Genomic DNA, 18,230 nt, shown 5'->3' with positions numbered 1-18,230 from the left:
GGCGTAACAACATACCATCAATATTAATAGCTTTTCAGATCTAATAAATTAAAACAAGCAGTGCAATATGAAAGTTTATAGTTGAAAATATCAAAATTAAAATAGTTAGATAAAATTATTTTAAAACCAAAAGTTTCAATTTAAATTAAATAAAGCAATCAATAACTAAATACTTATAGAACTAAAACTTTTCAAAGGAGTGCATAACCTTGTTGATAAGAAACTTTTTCAATTTTGATTTAAATTTAATTTTGGAAGTTTCTAATTTGATTTCTTTAGTAAGTTTATTATAAGATTTGCCATCAAGCATCAGCATATATTTATCAATAATCCCATTCAACTTATAAGTAAACAAAATTTGCACCCCAAGTATTTCTTATAGGAGTTAAATTTAGTTTCTCTTTTCAGAGTTCGTTTGGCTCTTTTACCTGACCGATTTTCATGATTGACGTCTCAAATTGAAGGTATACACTCACAGATTTGCCATCAAGCATCGGCATACCGGTATGTAGTATCTAGGTACTGGCTTTCAATTAAGATATTAGTTATTTAATTTGTACGAGTTTCAAGCAAACGCAAGGTGAACATCCAATATAAAAATTATTTTTCATGAGGTTTTTCTATGATTAAAAATCAATATATGAATATATCAATTATTTAAGATGGGGACGCCATTATGTGCATATTTTAACCCAATAGCTCCAGTATTGTTGTTGTGTTTTATATGTTTTAGACTCAAAATAATCAGTAAATTATAGGCTTTAATTTGAGCTATTGATCGTTTTAATCAGTTAAGCTCAAGATACTGTATTTTGGTACTCAATCAAAAACATAAATTTGATTATTTCTAGTATATTATATTTTATACGCTGCGGAGCAGCATTGGTCTTCTAGTGTTATTTAATTAGATTTAATTGAAAATCAATCAGTTCAGACAAATAGAAATTTGCTTAGTCGGCAGGTTTGCTGCAGAAGGGTATTATTTTTTTATGTTCTTATTGCATTAGCTCTGTAGGTACTGCTAAGTTGTACTTAATTGCTAAGTGCACACTTATTTTTTTTTAAGAATCCAACTCAAAATCTTGTTGCTAATAATAAACCTAGAGTATAATATTACCGACTTCTGGGCGATAAAAAAAACCACTGTTTTTATCTCCATTTCAGTTTACTTTGGCTATAAGATATGCTAGCAGAACAGTGGTGTTAGTTTACAAAACCATCCAGCATGACAGAGCCCAGGCTCCGGAACATATGGGTATCATGTGTCAGCTGATATATACACCCTTGGTCAGTGCTACCACCGTTACAACACCACAACACACCATGGCGATGTTTACTGCGCAAGCTGCCAAGCGACAGAAAACCTCATCCCTCCGAGACGCCTCCAGTCGTGCCAACATTCCAGAGGCTAACGAATTTTTCCCTGGTAAGCATTATACCTACGTCAAACCCATATGTACAGGGTGTTTCCAAATTGTCATATTTGTTCCTTGGGCTAAGACAAACATAAAATGTCATATAAGGATGGCATACTGTTTATTATTTGTTATAATACAGATCAGTATGGTATTCCTATTAAATTGCCGGAAAGTAAATGAAAGAAACGTCTTATAACACTTAAAAACATATATTTACGCTTATACTGTTGGAGTGTCCAATCGAAATCAATCACCACAAACATCTATTTTAAGGCATCTTTTATATATGTATATTTACCGTCTTGTGAGTAACGGTATAAGCGTAAATATATGTTTTAAGTGTTATAAGACGTTTCTTTCATTTACTTTCCGTAAATTTAATAACACGTACAATGCTGATCAAGAAGTTTTTTATTAAATTGTGTAAACGAATGCAGAAAAAAACTGATACCTCGGGAGTTTGTCATGCGATTTTAACAAACAAGGTTTCATTTGATTTGGATTTAAATTATCTTTTTACCTCAAGAAAGATTTTCTTAATACGTAACGGTTTTCGTGAAATTTGCCATTGAAGATTTTAAGTGGCCACCATATTGAAACGGCTTGAGATATTGTATCAAAAATGTTTAAGTTCTTTTTACCTTCTAAAGTAAACATTTGTACCAATTTTGAAATTTTTATATTGAAAAATGCCCAAAAGATATAAAATAATTCTTAAAAATCAGAAACCGAAATCTAGGAATTTTAGACCCATACTTATATGGCATTTCATATTTGTCTTAGCCCAAGGAACAAGTCCAAAAATATATCCAAAATATGTCCAGACAATATGGAAACACCCTGTATGGTTTGACATACACAAACCGTTTTTAGATACTAGAAGAATAAAACTTTATTCTTTTAATTTTAAGCTACTTAGTTAGATGCATGTTTCATGCTCAGTACGCTCATGAGGGAAATTTTAGCTTGTGCTGTAACTCCTTAGCTATATACAGGGTGGAAAAGAGGAGGCACGGGACTGTTAAATATTTAATAGTAGTAATAAATAATATAGAGCTACAAAACATGTTATAAGAAACATATTATTCAGTGATGCGCTACCTATTTTTGAAATTACTGATTGATATTGAACATTTTTTAAATTAGGCATCAAACCGCAGTTTTAATACAGTCTGTGATATTAAAAATCATAACAAGGTTATCTTATCATCTCTCCTCTCATTTCGTTATGATCAATTTTCATTTAGGATTAAATACAGATGATTTATTTTTATAATAAACTAGCAGTTACCCGGCGCACGTTGCTGCGCTAACAACTATTATTTTAAATGTTAATTTGTTCTTTACAATCTATATCTTTATACGTACAGGGTGTCCCGGAACTCTCTACCAATATTTTAGGGCATTTCTCCTGGGAAAGAAACATACCTAAATATCATATTTAAATTGTCCGGAAGTCCTTAGTTACTCACACAGCCGCCATTTTGTTTTATTTCAGTTATTAGTTTGTTTCTAAATAATGGTTAAACATACGAAATTGAAACTTTGCACAAACATTTATGACAACTAGACAAAGCTACCAAAAAAATTATGACGGTTTTTAAATTCATAAAAGAAAACCGTTAATTTTACAAAGATTATACAAGGATAATTTTTTTAAGGCGATTTCATTACAAATCGATTTAAGAAAACTTAAGGAAATTTTAGGAAACGTGTGCTACAAACATTTACTGACTTGGTTGAAGTGAAATATTTACTTTTTGAATTTGTGTTGGCATAAATAATACAATGGAAAAAAGCGAGAAAGCCTGCACAATTTGATATACTAAAAAGTAAACTGAATTAACACCGTGCTGCATTTTTTTGAGCGATTTGCAAACTATGGAAACAGGAAAGTCGTAGATTTTTTAAGAATTTATTGTTATTAGGGGGGGCCTATGGACAATCTAATGCAGCTATGAGTGGGGAACATTTGTAGAAAACACTAAAAAACAAGATCAGTTTTTGAAATATGATAAGATATTTAAAAGAAATGTTGATTATATCGAACTCTTATGTACATCGTGAGTTTTTTATCATCTTTTGAGTCGCTTCTTTTAAGGTCATCAGAAATTATGACCGTTATTATTTTTAAAATAACGCCTGTAATACTCAAATTGCTTGAATTCGAGCAACAGGTACACTAGTAAAATATAAACCTAAATCTGCCCATTTGAGTTTATGTACGCAAAACTAATGCGCAACATTTATTTTATCGTAATTTTCAAAAACTGTGATTTTTTTAGAGATTGAGCTTGTTTGATCTAGCATGATCTAGTGTAAGTTGAGGAGCCCGAGGCTCGTTTTATCTAGTGTAAGTTTATGAGTCCAGGGGGGGGGCGGCTTAAGCCCATTAGCCCATATGGTAGATTTGCCACTGTTTCGCCTTACACCTTCAAGACAAATTTAATCAAAATGGAACCAAAATTACTCGAGATATCACGTTCACGTACACGCATATAACAAAATGAAAAAGTGACTCGGTCCTGGGTCTGGTAGTCTTTCTGCACCGTCTAGAGTACATCTCATAGTAAGAAGCATTTATAGGGAAATTTAAAAAAATTAATAATTAAGTACATTAAAGTATGGTTGTGCGCTTGACAACTAAAGAGAAAATTTTAAAACCTGTAAATTTAAGATTACAACGTTTAATTATTCTTGGGGAGAATCAGTAAACTGTTGTAAGTTTACTGTAACTTAAGGCTGACTTTTCCAGCTGATTTTTCCTGTACCTTTCCGTAAAAAACATCGTCAAAAAAAATAACAGAAAGAAATAAGCTGCTTGCTGTGTAGTGTAGCGAAGAGAATGATTTAATTTGGATTTAATAGACATAAGTGTCTATCTGTTTTTATAGCCTTAAGCAAAGTGGAGTACAAGCCTGAGGCAGGAGTGGAAGACACACTTAGTTATCGCTACTACAACGCTACAGAGAGGGTTCATGGCCGTCCCATGGAGGAGTGGCTGAGACCAGCAGTGTCGTATTGGCAGGCCTTCCACCTCCCCAGCACATCTCACGGTGAGTAGACTATAGTAGCTTTCTGTCATTGCTTCTACAACACTACAGAGATGGTTCATGGCAGTACAGGGAACAGGGTGTTAATGGTATGTGGCAACGTCGCACCGGCCGGCCTATTACGGTGTTATGACAGTAATAACAAACGTGCAAAGATAAACATTGTGCAGACGCTCCATTTATGAATGAATGCAACAGCTGTTTCAGTAGGACGGGATTGCAGTGTTGCCACTTTTGTCTCACCGCAGCCTTGTATTAGAAGAGGCCATGCTCGATCTAAACACGTTTGATATTGATATTGAAGAAAATAACATATTTTAGTCCACTAATTTATATGAATTCAACAATACAAGAAGAAACATTGCAGAATTACCATAGTAGACACGACTCCATGGTACAACTTTGTAGACAGGATTGCCATAGTGAAAACTGACAATGATAGATTTAGATATGTACTGAATGGAGATGGTGTGCTTATAACCACAGTCTTTTCTAGGGTTCAGCTTCAATGAGTCGACGTATTCCAGGCCTTGGGACGATGGAACTCAAACTTTAGATTGTTACAAGAGGCGACTCAGAGCTGCATTTGAATTTTACTCCAAGTTAGGTAAGTGTAGATTCACAATATATAGAAACAAACCTATTTTATTTTCTTATAAAAAAATAAATATCTATACTTATTTAATACGCAAGCAGGTTTTTTGTGATAATTACTCCTCCGAAACTACTGAACTGATTGACATGCTTTTGGTGTCATTGGAAAGAGCGTAACGTGAAGTTGTGCAGTAAACTTTCTTTTTAGGGAAATAATTAGAGAGTGAGGCCCTGGGGCCCTTTAAAATTTCGTGTTTCTCCATAAGATTAACACGGACAACAAACATTGTTAAAACCAGCTGTGGTCAGAAATTAAAAGTGAGAAGAAGAACATTATGTTGGTTTGGTTAGTTTGGAACAGTTTCATTTATAAATATAAATAAATACAGTTAAAACTTTAAACAGTCAATGTTTACTAATTTAACAGTTTGCTACAAACATTTACTGACTTGGTTGAAATTAAATATTTACTATTTGAATTTTTGTTGGTGTGAATATTACAATGGAAAAAAGCGAGAGAGCGTGGATAAATTGATGTGCTAAAAAGAAAACTGAATTACACTGTGCTGCATTTCTTAATAATCATTGAAAGAGCTGATTTGCAAACTATGGAAACATAGGAACGTCATAGAACAGCACTAAGGAGAAGAAATAGAAATAATGATTTTTTTTATTTTATAATCATTATTATGGACAACCTTATGCGGCTATGAATATAAGACTATTTGTAGAAAACACTAAAAAACAAGATCAGCTTTTGAAAAATGATAAGATATTTACAAGAAATGTTGATTATATAGATCTGTTAAGTACATCTTGAAAACTTCCATAATCTTTGAGTCGAATCTTTTAATGTCATAAAAAATTATGACTGTTATTCGTTTAAAATAAGGCCTGTAATACTTAGCAATTGCTCGAATTCGAGCAACAGGGACACTAGTATGTATGTAATATTACAAAAAAAAATTGTTAAAGTCCAACTAACTTTTTCCTCGGCTACTTCTAATTTACCTCCCTTCATATGTAAATCTTATATTTGTCACATCATCACAGTCACACTACAACAATGTTTAGATTCAGATTGTATAAGTACTATTAAGGGCAGGGAAATATGTATTCTAGTACAGTACTGGAATACACAATTCCCTGCCCATAATTTTTTACTTATCAGACGCTAATACTTTTATTTAGATTCTACTTTATTATAGCTGACACAAGGGTGCTTATTTTATTGCGAAGATGAGTGTTAAATGAACGAGACGACAGCTTTGTTACTTACAAAGATCAGCTGGTTATTATATGTCCAGTGATTAAGAACAGCTGGGTCCAGTTTTGAACCATGAAAAAACTCCTGATCCTTCTCAGGATCAAACTCTAGCGACATAAATTGTAGAACATAAAGTCAATTTATTGAATAATGTGAGGATACTTTACCGAATCAGTTAATTTGGATATACTTATTTAATACTTTGGATTGGTGTTAAAAATACAATGTCATCCTTAGTAGTCATTCAGGCACAGTAAAACAATGTGATAGCTTTTTGTCTTTGCAGGTTTAAAGATATTAAATAAATGTCATGCAACTTTAAAGCACAGCCTAGTTGTAAAAAATTGTATTGGGTAAAAAAAGTCATAATCATATGTTATTTTGTGCAATCATGAATCATGAATATCTAGTAATTTAGTGTACCCTAGAATTAAAAAAGAAAGAACACTTTTTTTATATAGAGAATTTTACGGAAGGGGAAGGTCCAAGTTTAATAGCAACAAATCTCAACAGCTAGTCCATAACGATGGGTTGTCTACTTCAATATCCAAAGGTATGTCATCAATGATATGAAACCACAGACAGTTTTCAAGGTTACAAAGAATATTTAGCAATGTCTGAAGTGATGATATGATGACGATGGTTGTCAAATAAGCGAATTTTCGCAGGAGTTAAGCATTGGACAGTGTGGGACAGACAGCTGGCTCCAGAAAGTGACTCTCAGGAGGAGTTCAGTCACAACCTGGACGAGAGTGTGGAGTTTGTCAACGAACTGCAACACCGATCAGGAGTACGTCCCTTGTGGCTTGGCGTAGATCTCTACTCCCAGCACAAGTAGGGTCTACGAACAATTTGAGTTAATAGAATAATTAATTGAAAGTTGAAATCTTCAATCATATTTAATTTCACAAAGTTCATGGTGAACTGAATGTAACCCAACCATTTAAATTTAAATGTACGTGAATATGTAAATGATTTATTGGATGTCCAACACCGATTAGTAAAACTCAAGTTTCACAATATTTCGTGATCTAGAATTTGATCCCGTGCTCAGGTGGGAAGAAACCTGAGAAATGTTATCAGAACACTAACCAAGTAAAGCCAGAAAACTCAGTAGCTAAGAAAAATATGTTCATAACATTCAAATGGAAAAAAAAATAATGGAAAAAGTTGCAGTTGTCATCATTTTTCAGCGCTAATGTTGCCATTGTTATAGCGACCTTGCGGACCATTACAGCACGAGTAATTAGACTGTTGGTGTGTTGAGTCCTCAATTGATATTTGTTTTTATTTTTTCATTATTTCCCCCTTTCCTTTTTTATCCGACTTTATCAACATTTGTTGTTTTTATGACGTTTCCCAACATCACCTGGTTTCCAAACTAACTATTATCTTTTCATGTCTGATGATCTTTTCCACCTGAAGACGTTCGATTCCGAACAATATGAAACTTGTTTTTATTTACCACAAAGCACATATTACGGATTGAATTTACTAAAAATCTTTTTGCGCATCAGTGCAAGACTCTGAATGTAATCTTATTTCCAAAAATCCTGTCCCTATTGATAAGGACCATTAGCTAAATCTAACCTATGTATAGTTATATAGCATAATTATTATGTCTTCATTTGTACATTAAAATCCACATTAAATAGCACCATAATCTGTCATTCATTTAAGGGGTTTGTTTAACACTCAATAAGCCTTCCAAGATGCATTGCCAGAAGTTTTAAAGATAATCAGCAGACATCAAGTAGAGTTATACTTACTCAGAAAAAAGCCTATTAGTACCTAGTAATAGCCCTTTTGACACTACGGCTATTATCACAATAACGGTGAATTTTAATTAGTTCACAGGGATCTGACAATTTGGCAATCTGGCACTGCCAAAGTCCAGTTGCATCCACGTTAGCAAGTTTCTACTGTACTTGCATGCAAACTAATGTGTATTCAGTAATATTCCAGAATCTTCATACCCACAGTTTCTCCAAGAGTTTATTTTAACTGATTTACCTTGTTCTCCAGGTACTTCAACGGAGCAGGCACCAGTTCGGACGCAGCGGTGGTCAGTGCTGCAGGCGCTCAGATTAAGAAGGCGTTGGAGATCGCTCAAAAGCTCGGAGCAGAGAACTTCCTGTTCCGAGGCGCGAGGGAGGGCTTTAGCTCAACACTCAACACCGACCACTCCCGTCAACTGCGCAACTATGCCAGACTGCTGAAGATGGCTGCAGGTAGAGATTATAACTATATATTTTGGAATAACCCTATAAACGTTCTTCGAACGCAACTCTGTTAATGAAATAAAAATGTTCTTATTTATTTGAGAGGCGAAGTTAGAACTTGCAAGTCCTCTCTACCTCTAAAACATAAATAAAACCATCCACTTATAATAAATAAAATGAAATAATCTATGTACCATCAGTCAATGGTACCATATAATAATATTAATAATTTAATAATAATAATGATATAAGATAATAGGATTAGCCAAGAGCCTAAGGCTGATCAACTGAACCAAAGCAGCTGATACATCAAACCTTTTCCCCCAAGAAACTCTAATACTGTAGTATGTTTTGTTATTGTATGCTACAAAGCTATGTTTTGTTATTGTGAGTTTCTAGCACACAAAGTATGTGGAGGTAGAGGTAGAACTTAACAGAAACATCAAGTTTCATTTGCAAGGCAAATCATAGTGGAATAATTGATGCGAGAAGAGCATTTATTCGAATTGTGGATATTTATAGGGATGCACTGTGGATGCGATGCTCCCTGGTGTGGATTAACGTCCGCACTAGTGAGTACTACGACTATCCGCATTAATATCCCGATAACTAGACCAATTCGTAAATTACAAGGAAAAAATTTGGTTCGGATTCCACTATAAACTGTAGGTCCCTTAGTTGCCATTAGCTGTATGGGCTATTAATTAACAGCTGTGCCTAAGGAACATATCGGCCTTAGTCACTAACAAGACTCGCAAGATCGCACCACTCATCCTACACTCATCCTTCACTCATATTTGGGTTAAAATATGCACATAGTGGCGTCCCCATCTTAAATAATTGATTGATTGATTTCTGATATACGGTAAGTTAAAAACTATGCCTCTGACTTTTTGAGGCTGAATAGGCAAAGAATTAAATACCCCCGCCGCAGCAAACCTGCCGTCTAAGCGAATTTCCATTTGGCCGAATTGATTTTCAATTGATCTATTTAAATAACATTAGGTTTAACGAGTACCTAGGTTAGCTGCTACAAGGAAACTAATAAAGTAGTGTGTTTTTAGTAAAATATTGATAGCTTACTATAAAATAAATAAATTTACCAAGTTTGATCAAAATATATCCATAAACAAGCAAACTACAACATTTTACAATATTCTCCATAAGAATAACATGGGAATTTTAAATTTACAATTTTTTTAGTTTTCTCTGTAACCAATAACCGTACAAAAACACTTTGATATACTGAATTGTTTGTTTTTTTAAGCTCTTTAAGACGGTTTAGAGAAAAATTGGGAAATTTTGTGTTTTGAGGGTAAAAAGTGAGAAAAACCAATTTTTACCCCATAAAACCCCCCATAAAACCCTGTTCCCATGGTCCGATCATGCTGGATCGCGAACTCATTCAAGTTTATCCCGCCTTACACCTTCAAACCAAATTTCATCAAAATCGGATAAAAATTACTCAAGTTATCGTGTTCACGGACACATATATATATATATATAAATCTATATATATATATATATATACATATATAAAAATTTGAACGAATGGTGTTTTTGGCCATCTTAAATAATTGATTGATTGATTTCTGATATACGGTAAGTTAAAAACTATGCCTCTGACTTTTTGAGGCTGAATAGGCAAAGAATTAAATACCCCCGCCGCAGCAAACCTGCCGTCTAAGCGAATTTCCATTTGGCCGAATTGATTTTCAATTGATCTATTTAAATAACATTAGGTTTAACGAGTACCTAGGTTAGCTGCTACAAGGAAACTAATAAAGTAGTGTGTTTTTAGTAAAATATTGATAGCTTACTATAAAATAAATAAATTTACCAAGTTTGATCAAAATATATCCATAAACAAGCAAACTACAACATTTTACAATATTCTCCATAAGAATAACATAGGAATTTTAAATTTACAATTTTTTTAGTTTTCTCTGTAACCAATAACCGTACAAAAACACTTTGATATACTGAATTGTTTGTTTTTTTAAGCTCTTTAAGACGGTTTAGAGAAAAATTGGGAAATTTTGTGTTTTGAGGGTAAAAAGTGAGAAAAACCAATTTTTACCCCATAAAACCCCCCATAAAACCCTGTTCCCATGGTCCGATCATGCTGGATCGCGAACTCATTCAAGTTTATCCCGCCTTACACCTTCAAACCAAATTTCATCAAAATCGGATAAAAATTACTCAAGTTATCGTGTTCACGGACACATATATATATATATAAATCTATATATATATATATATATACATATATAAAAATTTGAACGAATGGTGTTTTTGGCCTCTGGGGACATTAAAATGAAAAAGTAAATCGGTCCCGGGCCTAAGTCTTACCATGAGACCTACGGTAATAGCTACTTCCCTATAGGGAAATTCGCTAAAAGGGTAAGATAAATGGATAAGATAAAACAGTGCCTTGTCAGCAAATGGAAAACAAATCGGAAAGAAGGGAAAATCAAATGATCATTTTCTGTTGCTCTAAATCAAAACTTTGGAATCATAACCTTTTTTACATAAGCTGTTAACGATAATCGCTACCTTCCACATAGATATATTAGTTATGAAAGATTTTGCTTTTACTACTAACTTACTTGATTCTTTTTAAGAAACCGATTATAATCACCATTTATAAACCAATCAGGCATATTTTAAACATTTCTCTTCACAGATCACAACGTCTCCTCCTAGGAGAACAAAGCTAGGAATAAACATATTTACAAAATAACTATTTCCTCACAGATTACAAAGACAGACTAGGCTACAGAGGTCAACTACTTTACGAGCCAAACTATGAAGATTGGTTCAACGACAGCAACTACGATACAGAGCAGAAAACGTTCTTCCGTTACGAGTATGACTCTACGAGCGCAATCTGCTTCCTCAAACACTACGGGCTGGACCGGCAGTACAAGTTGAGTGTGAGGCCTGGACATCAGCTGACTCTAGCGTCTGTCTACGGAGCTCTCGGATCTGTCGACACGACCTTCACAACAACGCCTCCTCATCTACCCGACACTGTGCTGCTGCTCAAATCTGTGATTGAGAACGGAGGACTACAGCCGGGAGGAATCAACATCGGGGTGAAGCTTCGTCCTGACTCTGTAGACCTCAAGGATTTGGCCGTCGCTTACATATCTACCATCGATACTTACGCCAAGGCTTTGAGAGTTGCAGCTAAGATCATCGCTGATGGAGTGTTCATTAAAAATTTGCAGGTGAGAGTATAGTAACATTGTTATAAGAACGTTTGTTTTATAACCCGTTTAAAAAAAAATTATAAATACACTTCAATCCTGATACTGTAAACATTTACAGTGGGGGTGTAGGTTAGGTAGATATATTGAAAAGTGTAGGAAGGCGTAGTTATATTCTTAAAATAGCACCAACATATAAATGTTCATGAAAAAGATATTTTTGAACATATTGTAAACTAGCTTTTGTACCCGTGCTTTGCAACGGGAAGAGGACCTGAAATAGAAACATTTTGATCTTTACATCTGTTGTATAAAATATACACATCCGCCAATGCTTTTACAAACAAAATTCAACCCTAATGGCCTTTGTGCTCAATGGGAAAGGGACCAGGTTTCTGCACTGTATGTAACAACAGGCCTAATGAGAGTTTTGTATACCTTCATCTTTGTCTTGGGGGTCATCAGATTGGATTTGAGGTTAGCGTAATACGCTCTGTTACCAGCCATGATTCAGTTTGTGATTTTTTGCGCAACAGTGTTTTTGCTATTCAGCTCTGCCCCAAAGTAAACAAACCTATCCACACTCTTAACACATTTGTTTCATATGTTTAGTACATATTATTTAATTTACAAATGAAATTGGGCATTTAAGATGGCAGACAAAACTAATTATTATCAAAACATCGGAGAACAAAAAAAATTAATAGTAATACGGTATATGTTTCATTGCATCTATGATTTTACTCTAAAAAAATTTCAAAGAACAACATAATATAGAAACCAGTTCTTTTATTTAGTTCCATAGTCTACTGCCTTTACATTTTCACACTTACCATTAAGTAAACATAATAACAAATATTTCATTGATTTTAGAAACAAAAGAACACCGTGTAACTTACAGCTAAGTTTTATGATATTTTCCTTAAGTTTGATTTAATCAGTGGTGTAGTAAAACACAACTACTAAATTTACCTAAATATAAAAAATCTATGTGAAGTGCAAGTTGTTTATCCAACACATTTTAAGCAGTTCGAATTTATAAAAAAAATTCCTCCAAATTCATACAAACCATCTATACATTATAATTTTCATACTGTTTCCATGAAAACATATCAATAACATTATTTTCATAACTTAGACGCTTTAAAAAATCCAAAGCAGAGCCGAAGTTGATACAGCAACGGTTATAGAATCTTTTTTTATAATCATTGACATAGTTTTAGAATAAATAATCCATGATAAAACTTAAGATTAAAATATACCTCATTATAGTTATGGAAAATATATTTAATTTCTTTGTATCAGCTGTCTGAAATTGTGAAATATGTAATTTAGCAGTTCTTCTTGTTTACATTGAAATGTCAAAGCAAATGTAAACAAACATTATTAGTGTTCTCATCGCAGCCATGGAGACAAATCAATATTTACTTTTAAAATCCTCACCTTAGAACTTTTAAAGCCAAAGGGGCAAAGCCCACGGTCAGTATCAAAGTGTGAATAGTCCTATAATGGTCCTTGGTATGGTAGCTATATTATTGTAAAATTTAAGCCCAGTCGGTTCAGTAGTTTTTGAGCCTATTAGTAATACACATACAGACAGACACCATTAGATTTTTATATAATAGTATGGATATAGATATGATTGCTTGTCATATTCAATTCATTTGTAAAAAATGAATAGTTAAAAAGTTTGTCTAGAAATTTATTTTTTTAAATTTTACTATTAGGTACTAATAAATTATTATTAATTCATTTAAAATGAGCTTTGCATGTTTGGATACAAGATTGTGCATTGGTTGAAATTTAACGGTGTCATCGATATCACAAATTATATAGTCTTAATGTCACTTAAATAAGTACACATTATCCCAAACTATGTAATTTAATTGTGTATTTAATTTAACTTCAGTTTATTATTTGAAATGGAAACAATTATATATATTTTGGAGCTGTTTAATATACAGGGTGTCCCGGAACTCTCTACCAATATTTTAGGGCATTGTAACTGGTTAAGAAACATACCTAAATATCATATTTATATTGTCCTTAGTTACTCACACAGCCGCCATTTAGTTTTTTCAGTTATTAATTTTTTTCTAAAGAATGGTTAAACATACGAAATGGAAACTTTGCACAAACATTTATGTCAACTAGACAAAGCTACCAAAAAATTCGACGATTTTTTGACACAAAATGACAATTTTTCAAATTCATAAAACAAAATGGCGGCTATTTAACATTTTTGTAAAAATCAACGGGTTTCGAGTTATTTAAGAAACACAATTTTTAATAGCCGCCATTTTGTTTTCAAAACCTTCATAAAATTCATAAAACACCTTTAAAAATCTTCATAATTTTTTGGTAGCTTTGTCTAGTTGACATAAATGTTTGTGCAAAGTTTCCATTTCGTAGGTTTAACACTTCTTTAGAAAAAAATTAATAAAAAAAATGGCGGCTTTGTGAGTAACTAAGGACTTCCAGACAATTTAAATATGATATTTAGGTATGTTTCTTTGCCAGGAGCAATGTCCTAAAATATTGGTAGAGAGTTCCGGGACACCCTGTATAGGAATGCTAAACTTCAAATTTAAACAGATCCGTCCTACATTACTTTTACAGCTTGTGGGAACAAGTTCTTTCTATTAACCTCAATCTATTAAGTAAATAACTAATAGATTTAACATCGCCAAATAATTTCTCAAAAAGGAAATAGAAAATCTCCTCCAAAAAATTTCATTAAAATAAAAATAGTTCTTTGGCTAATTCGTTTTCAGATCGTCAAAAATTTATATTTTTTACACATACAGTATACACTAAACGACTAAACTATAAACTGTTTTGGGTGTTTGATTAGCTACAACCATTATGCTATTGATTAACCCACATGTAATTTGACCCCAATTGTTGTGCTGTATTTTTGTTATCACTATTTTGATTGCAGCAACGCTACCTAACATTTCACTCTGGCTTCGGCAGCCGATTCATGAATGGAGAAGCAAGTTTGGAAGAATGTGACGAATACACTAGAAAACAAAACGGAGAAAACATTCCAACATCTGGACGTTCCGAACACTGGGAAGCTCTGTTTAACCGTTATGTAGACTCTAGATACTGAACAGGTGATCACAGTAACAGCTGACTCATCAGGAGATACAACCTATAGAGTAGAATAATGTAAAGTGGATGGCACAAAAATTGTCTGAAAGTCATTGTAATAGTTATTGTATTCTATAGACCTTTGGCAACAATTGTCAACTTTCATCAGACCATATTCAAAGGTTCCTCTCAAGAAGCATCAATTTGAACATGATTATTATAACTATTGGATACTAGAGTAGACACTTCATCTATATGGACCATCTGGAGGAAAGTGTGTGTGTGTGTGTGTGTGTACTAATGTAAAATTCCGTAATCTCTTAATTGTTGAAACTTTGATCATTTATGTGACATAAAAGATTAAATAAATTGAGTTTGTAACAAGTTGTCCATTTGGTTTGGCTTGGCTTACAGTTTGTTGAAATGACAGAGATTAGTATTTCATGTTGTTAGCCTCCAAATCACTTGTAGGATATATAATAGTAGTTTAAATACTTAACTGCCAGAGTGATTCTTGTAGTCCAGTCTAGGCTATCGCATTCAATTTTCAATGGGACAAGATGTTAATTTTCAATCGGGTCACAAGGGGTCAATTTTTGTTCATTTATTACACCAGTTTATTAATGAAACAGCAACACATGAAAATACACACACTAACACTAACGTTTGCAAATATGTGTGTATATGTGCGGAAACTTTGCTCCGTGTGATGACCAACTATTTTCATCATACTGTTGAAATAATCTTCTAATCGTTAAAAACTTAGACCACCTAATTTGAGGTCATACCAATGGGTTAAAAATTGGGTTTTCCCATTTTTTTTTCCAAAAAACATTAAATTTAGCAATTTCTTTCCAAACCATTTTGCTGAGCTTAAAAAAACAAAATAATTTATTATATTGAAGCATTAATATGCGCCTAATGGATATGGAGAAAATAAAAAAAAAATTTAAATTAAAAATTCCCATGTTATTCTTATAGATATAACTAGCTGGCCCGACAGACGTCGTCCTGTCCTATGCTTTTATGTCAAATGCTTGTTTATTTCAAGATCCTGGTTGAAGTTCGTTCGCTACGCTCACTCACCTTTAGGTTGGAGCTCGTTTGCTGTGCTCACTTGCCTTCAGGTTGAAGTTCGTTCGCTACGCTCACTCACCTTTTGGTTGCAAATTAGCTGTTGTTGTCATAAATTTAAAAAATATAATTGTGCTGCACCCTGTTGGTAAACTTATTAACTTTTAATGCTATTGAACATCACAGAATCAAATTGCTTAGTTAAACCAGCTGTTAATTTTCTTTAATTCCATTTTAATTTGAGTACTCATAAGGTTAACATGGGAAACTCCAGAGCCACTGGGGCGGAGCCCTTTTGACGGATCTGCACCAAACTTCACACAAACCATCCTTGAATAATGCTTAATAATGCCTGAAAGTTTCATTACAATCTGTCGAGCGGTTTTGGAGTCCATAAAGGACAAACATACAAACATACATTGGATTTTATATATATAGATAAGTAAACTGTTGTAGTTTGCTTGTTTATGAACATACTTTGATCAAATTTGGAAAATGCATTTATTTTTCTAAACTATTAACATTTTACATTTTTTTAACTTTTTTACCCTCCCTGTTGCAGCAAACCTAAGTACTCGGTAAACTAATTCTATTTAAATAGGGAAAATGTGATATTTTTAAGGGAGACAATTTAGTGTAGATCCAATCAGGCGTATGGAAATTTGCTTAGTCTGCAGGTTTGCTGCGGCAGTGGAATTTTTTTATTCGATTGCACTCTATTGAAAAAATAGAGTTTTGTATTTTGTTAGGATAATTGAAAGACTTAGTTGTTGATAGCATTTACTGATCTCATTTTTAGGTAGAAAAACACCTTTACATAAATAATTGACAATTTTATTTATATTTATATTTAATATCAATGCTGTAAATCATAGCGCGTTGAGTTTTTAAGTTGAACTGGTAAAAAAAGTGTTTTAGGCTTGTCAATTTCACCAGAAAATCGTAGATTTTAGTCTACAAATTCTAACATGTTTTAATGCCGCTATTTTGCACAATTGCAAAGATGTTGGTTTTTAGCACCATCATTCTCTTAATCTGCTACTTTTGCATTTATTTGAGATTGTGGATTCTGAGTGCCATAATGTCTTGTATGTAATAAATAAATGAAGTGAATAAGGTTATTCATTTGTGATTTTATAATTTTTATTACTATGCCTGATTATTATCCGTGACCATAATACCAGTTAATTAAAATCTTAAAAATAATATTCATTAGAATAACAAAAACTGATTGTTTACTGTTATTACTGTATAACCATTAACTATTGGAATAGTCAAAGTTATAACTCTCTCTATCTTCTGTACAATGTTTAATAACCAAACTATTTACTTATTTGTCAATGTTACTTATGTGGAAATCTATCACTACTTTATTAATATAAACTTTTAAGCGCAGTGGTTGTTTGATAAGATTAAAAATTTGAAAAATCCTCAATAACTGACATAGTATAAAATTGTATGAAAGATAAAATAACATAGGTAAAAAAACTCATTTTAAAATGTTACTATTTACTTTTATTTATTATAAAACACAATTTGATCACAATTTAACTCTTGTTTTTTACTAGTATTAGATTTCATAAGTTAGTTTTAGTTGTTTTGTTACATTAGTTTATGGATATTTTATAAACTTTGTTGTTATATAAATATTGAGGTTTTTATTCAAGCTGTCAACTTTTTCTATCACCATGTAAGTAAAGTAAACCAATACTTATTCCCAGACAATTGTCACACGGTTTTCAACTATCTCCTTTGCCATTGACTGAAAAAAAATTAATATACATTTTACTCAACATATTGTCAAAGGTTGAGCTGTGACAAAACTAGATGAATATATAATTTTAAATTGGTCGTTTTATTTCTTTCTATGGGTTTAAAATGTTTATAAACCATTATGTAAAAGTATTTTAAATAATGAAAACATAATGATGAATACTGAATACTACCTCCACAGCTAACAAGCAGACTAAGTAAATTTTGTATTGCCTGATTGGAGTTTTACTATTATACTAATTCTTTCAATATTTCATGTTAGTATTATGCTTGAAAATGGAATTAGTCTCATAACATGCAACTTCAAGAAAATCTATTAATTTCAGGGAGCACAGTTGTATTTAATTTACAACCAAAATAAATATATATGGAATATGAATTTGAACAGAGGGTATCCCTGGCCTCTTGGGACATTGAAACGAAAAGGTAATCAGTTCTGGGTAATAAATTATTCTCTAGAGGGGAAATTTTCTAAAAGCGCTAGCAAAGCAATGTGTGTCACCCACTTCAATAGGTCACAC

At 32.8% G+C, this 18,230-nt stretch overlaps 2 protein-coding genes across 3 annotated transcripts in view; one reads left to right on the top strand and one right to left on the bottom strand.

The window, feature by feature from the left end:
* The first annotated feature begins 1,219 nt into the window (after nt 1-1,219).
* LOC129004516 (xylose isomerase-like) lies at nt 1,220-17,762 on the top strand. The gene is made up of 7 exons (XM_054433132.1): nt 1,220-1,426; nt 4,313-4,474; nt 4,968-5,078; nt 7,001-7,166; nt 8,358-8,563; nt 11,312-11,787; nt 14,708-17,762. Exons 1-7 carry the CDS (start codon nt 1,252-1,254, stop codon nt 14,879-14,881), a joined length of 1,470 nt encoding a protein of 489 aa, XP_054289107.1. The 5' UTR covers nt 1,220-1,251; the 3' UTR covers nt 14,882-17,762.
* Nucleotides 17,568-18,230, bottom strand: part of LOC129004515 (uridine-cytidine kinase-like 1) — a 38,355-nt gene continuing 37,692 nt past the window's right edge. The window contains exon 15 of one of the 2 annotated variants that reach the window (XM_054433129.1): nt 17,568-17,698. The gene's annotated coding sequence lies outside the window, so the exon portion shown is untranslated. The remainder of the gene's footprint in view (nt 17,699-18,230) is intronic. The other variant, XM_054433130.1, reaches the window with a different exon arrangement.

This window comes from Macrosteles quadrilineatus, unplaced genomic scaffold (genome assembly GCF_028750875.1).
Source record: "Macrosteles quadrilineatus isolate MER2022 unplaced genomic scaffold, UCM_ALF_1.0 Scaffold_9__3_contigs__length_116548681, whole genome shotgun sequence".
NCBI lineage: Eukaryota > Metazoa > Arthropoda > Insecta > Hemiptera > Cicadellidae > Macrosteles > Macrosteles quadrilineatus.
This window is presented reverse-complemented; position numbering and strand designations above follow the sequence as displayed.

Excerpts from the sequence above, each read along its gene's own strand:
- LOC129004516 (XM_054433132.1), top strand. The coding sequence starts at position 1,252 with ATGGGTATCATGTGTCAGCTGATATATACACCCTTGGTCAGTGCTACC. Across the intron at positions 5,079-7,000 it reads TGAATTTTACTCCAAGTTAG|GAGTTAAGCATTGGACAGTG; the intron begins GTAAGTGTAGAT and ends GAATTTTCGCAG. Across the intron at positions 7,167-8,357 it reads GATCTCTACTCCCAGCACAA|GTACTTCAACGGAGCAGGCA; the intron begins GTAGGGTCTACG and ends CTTGTTCTCCAG.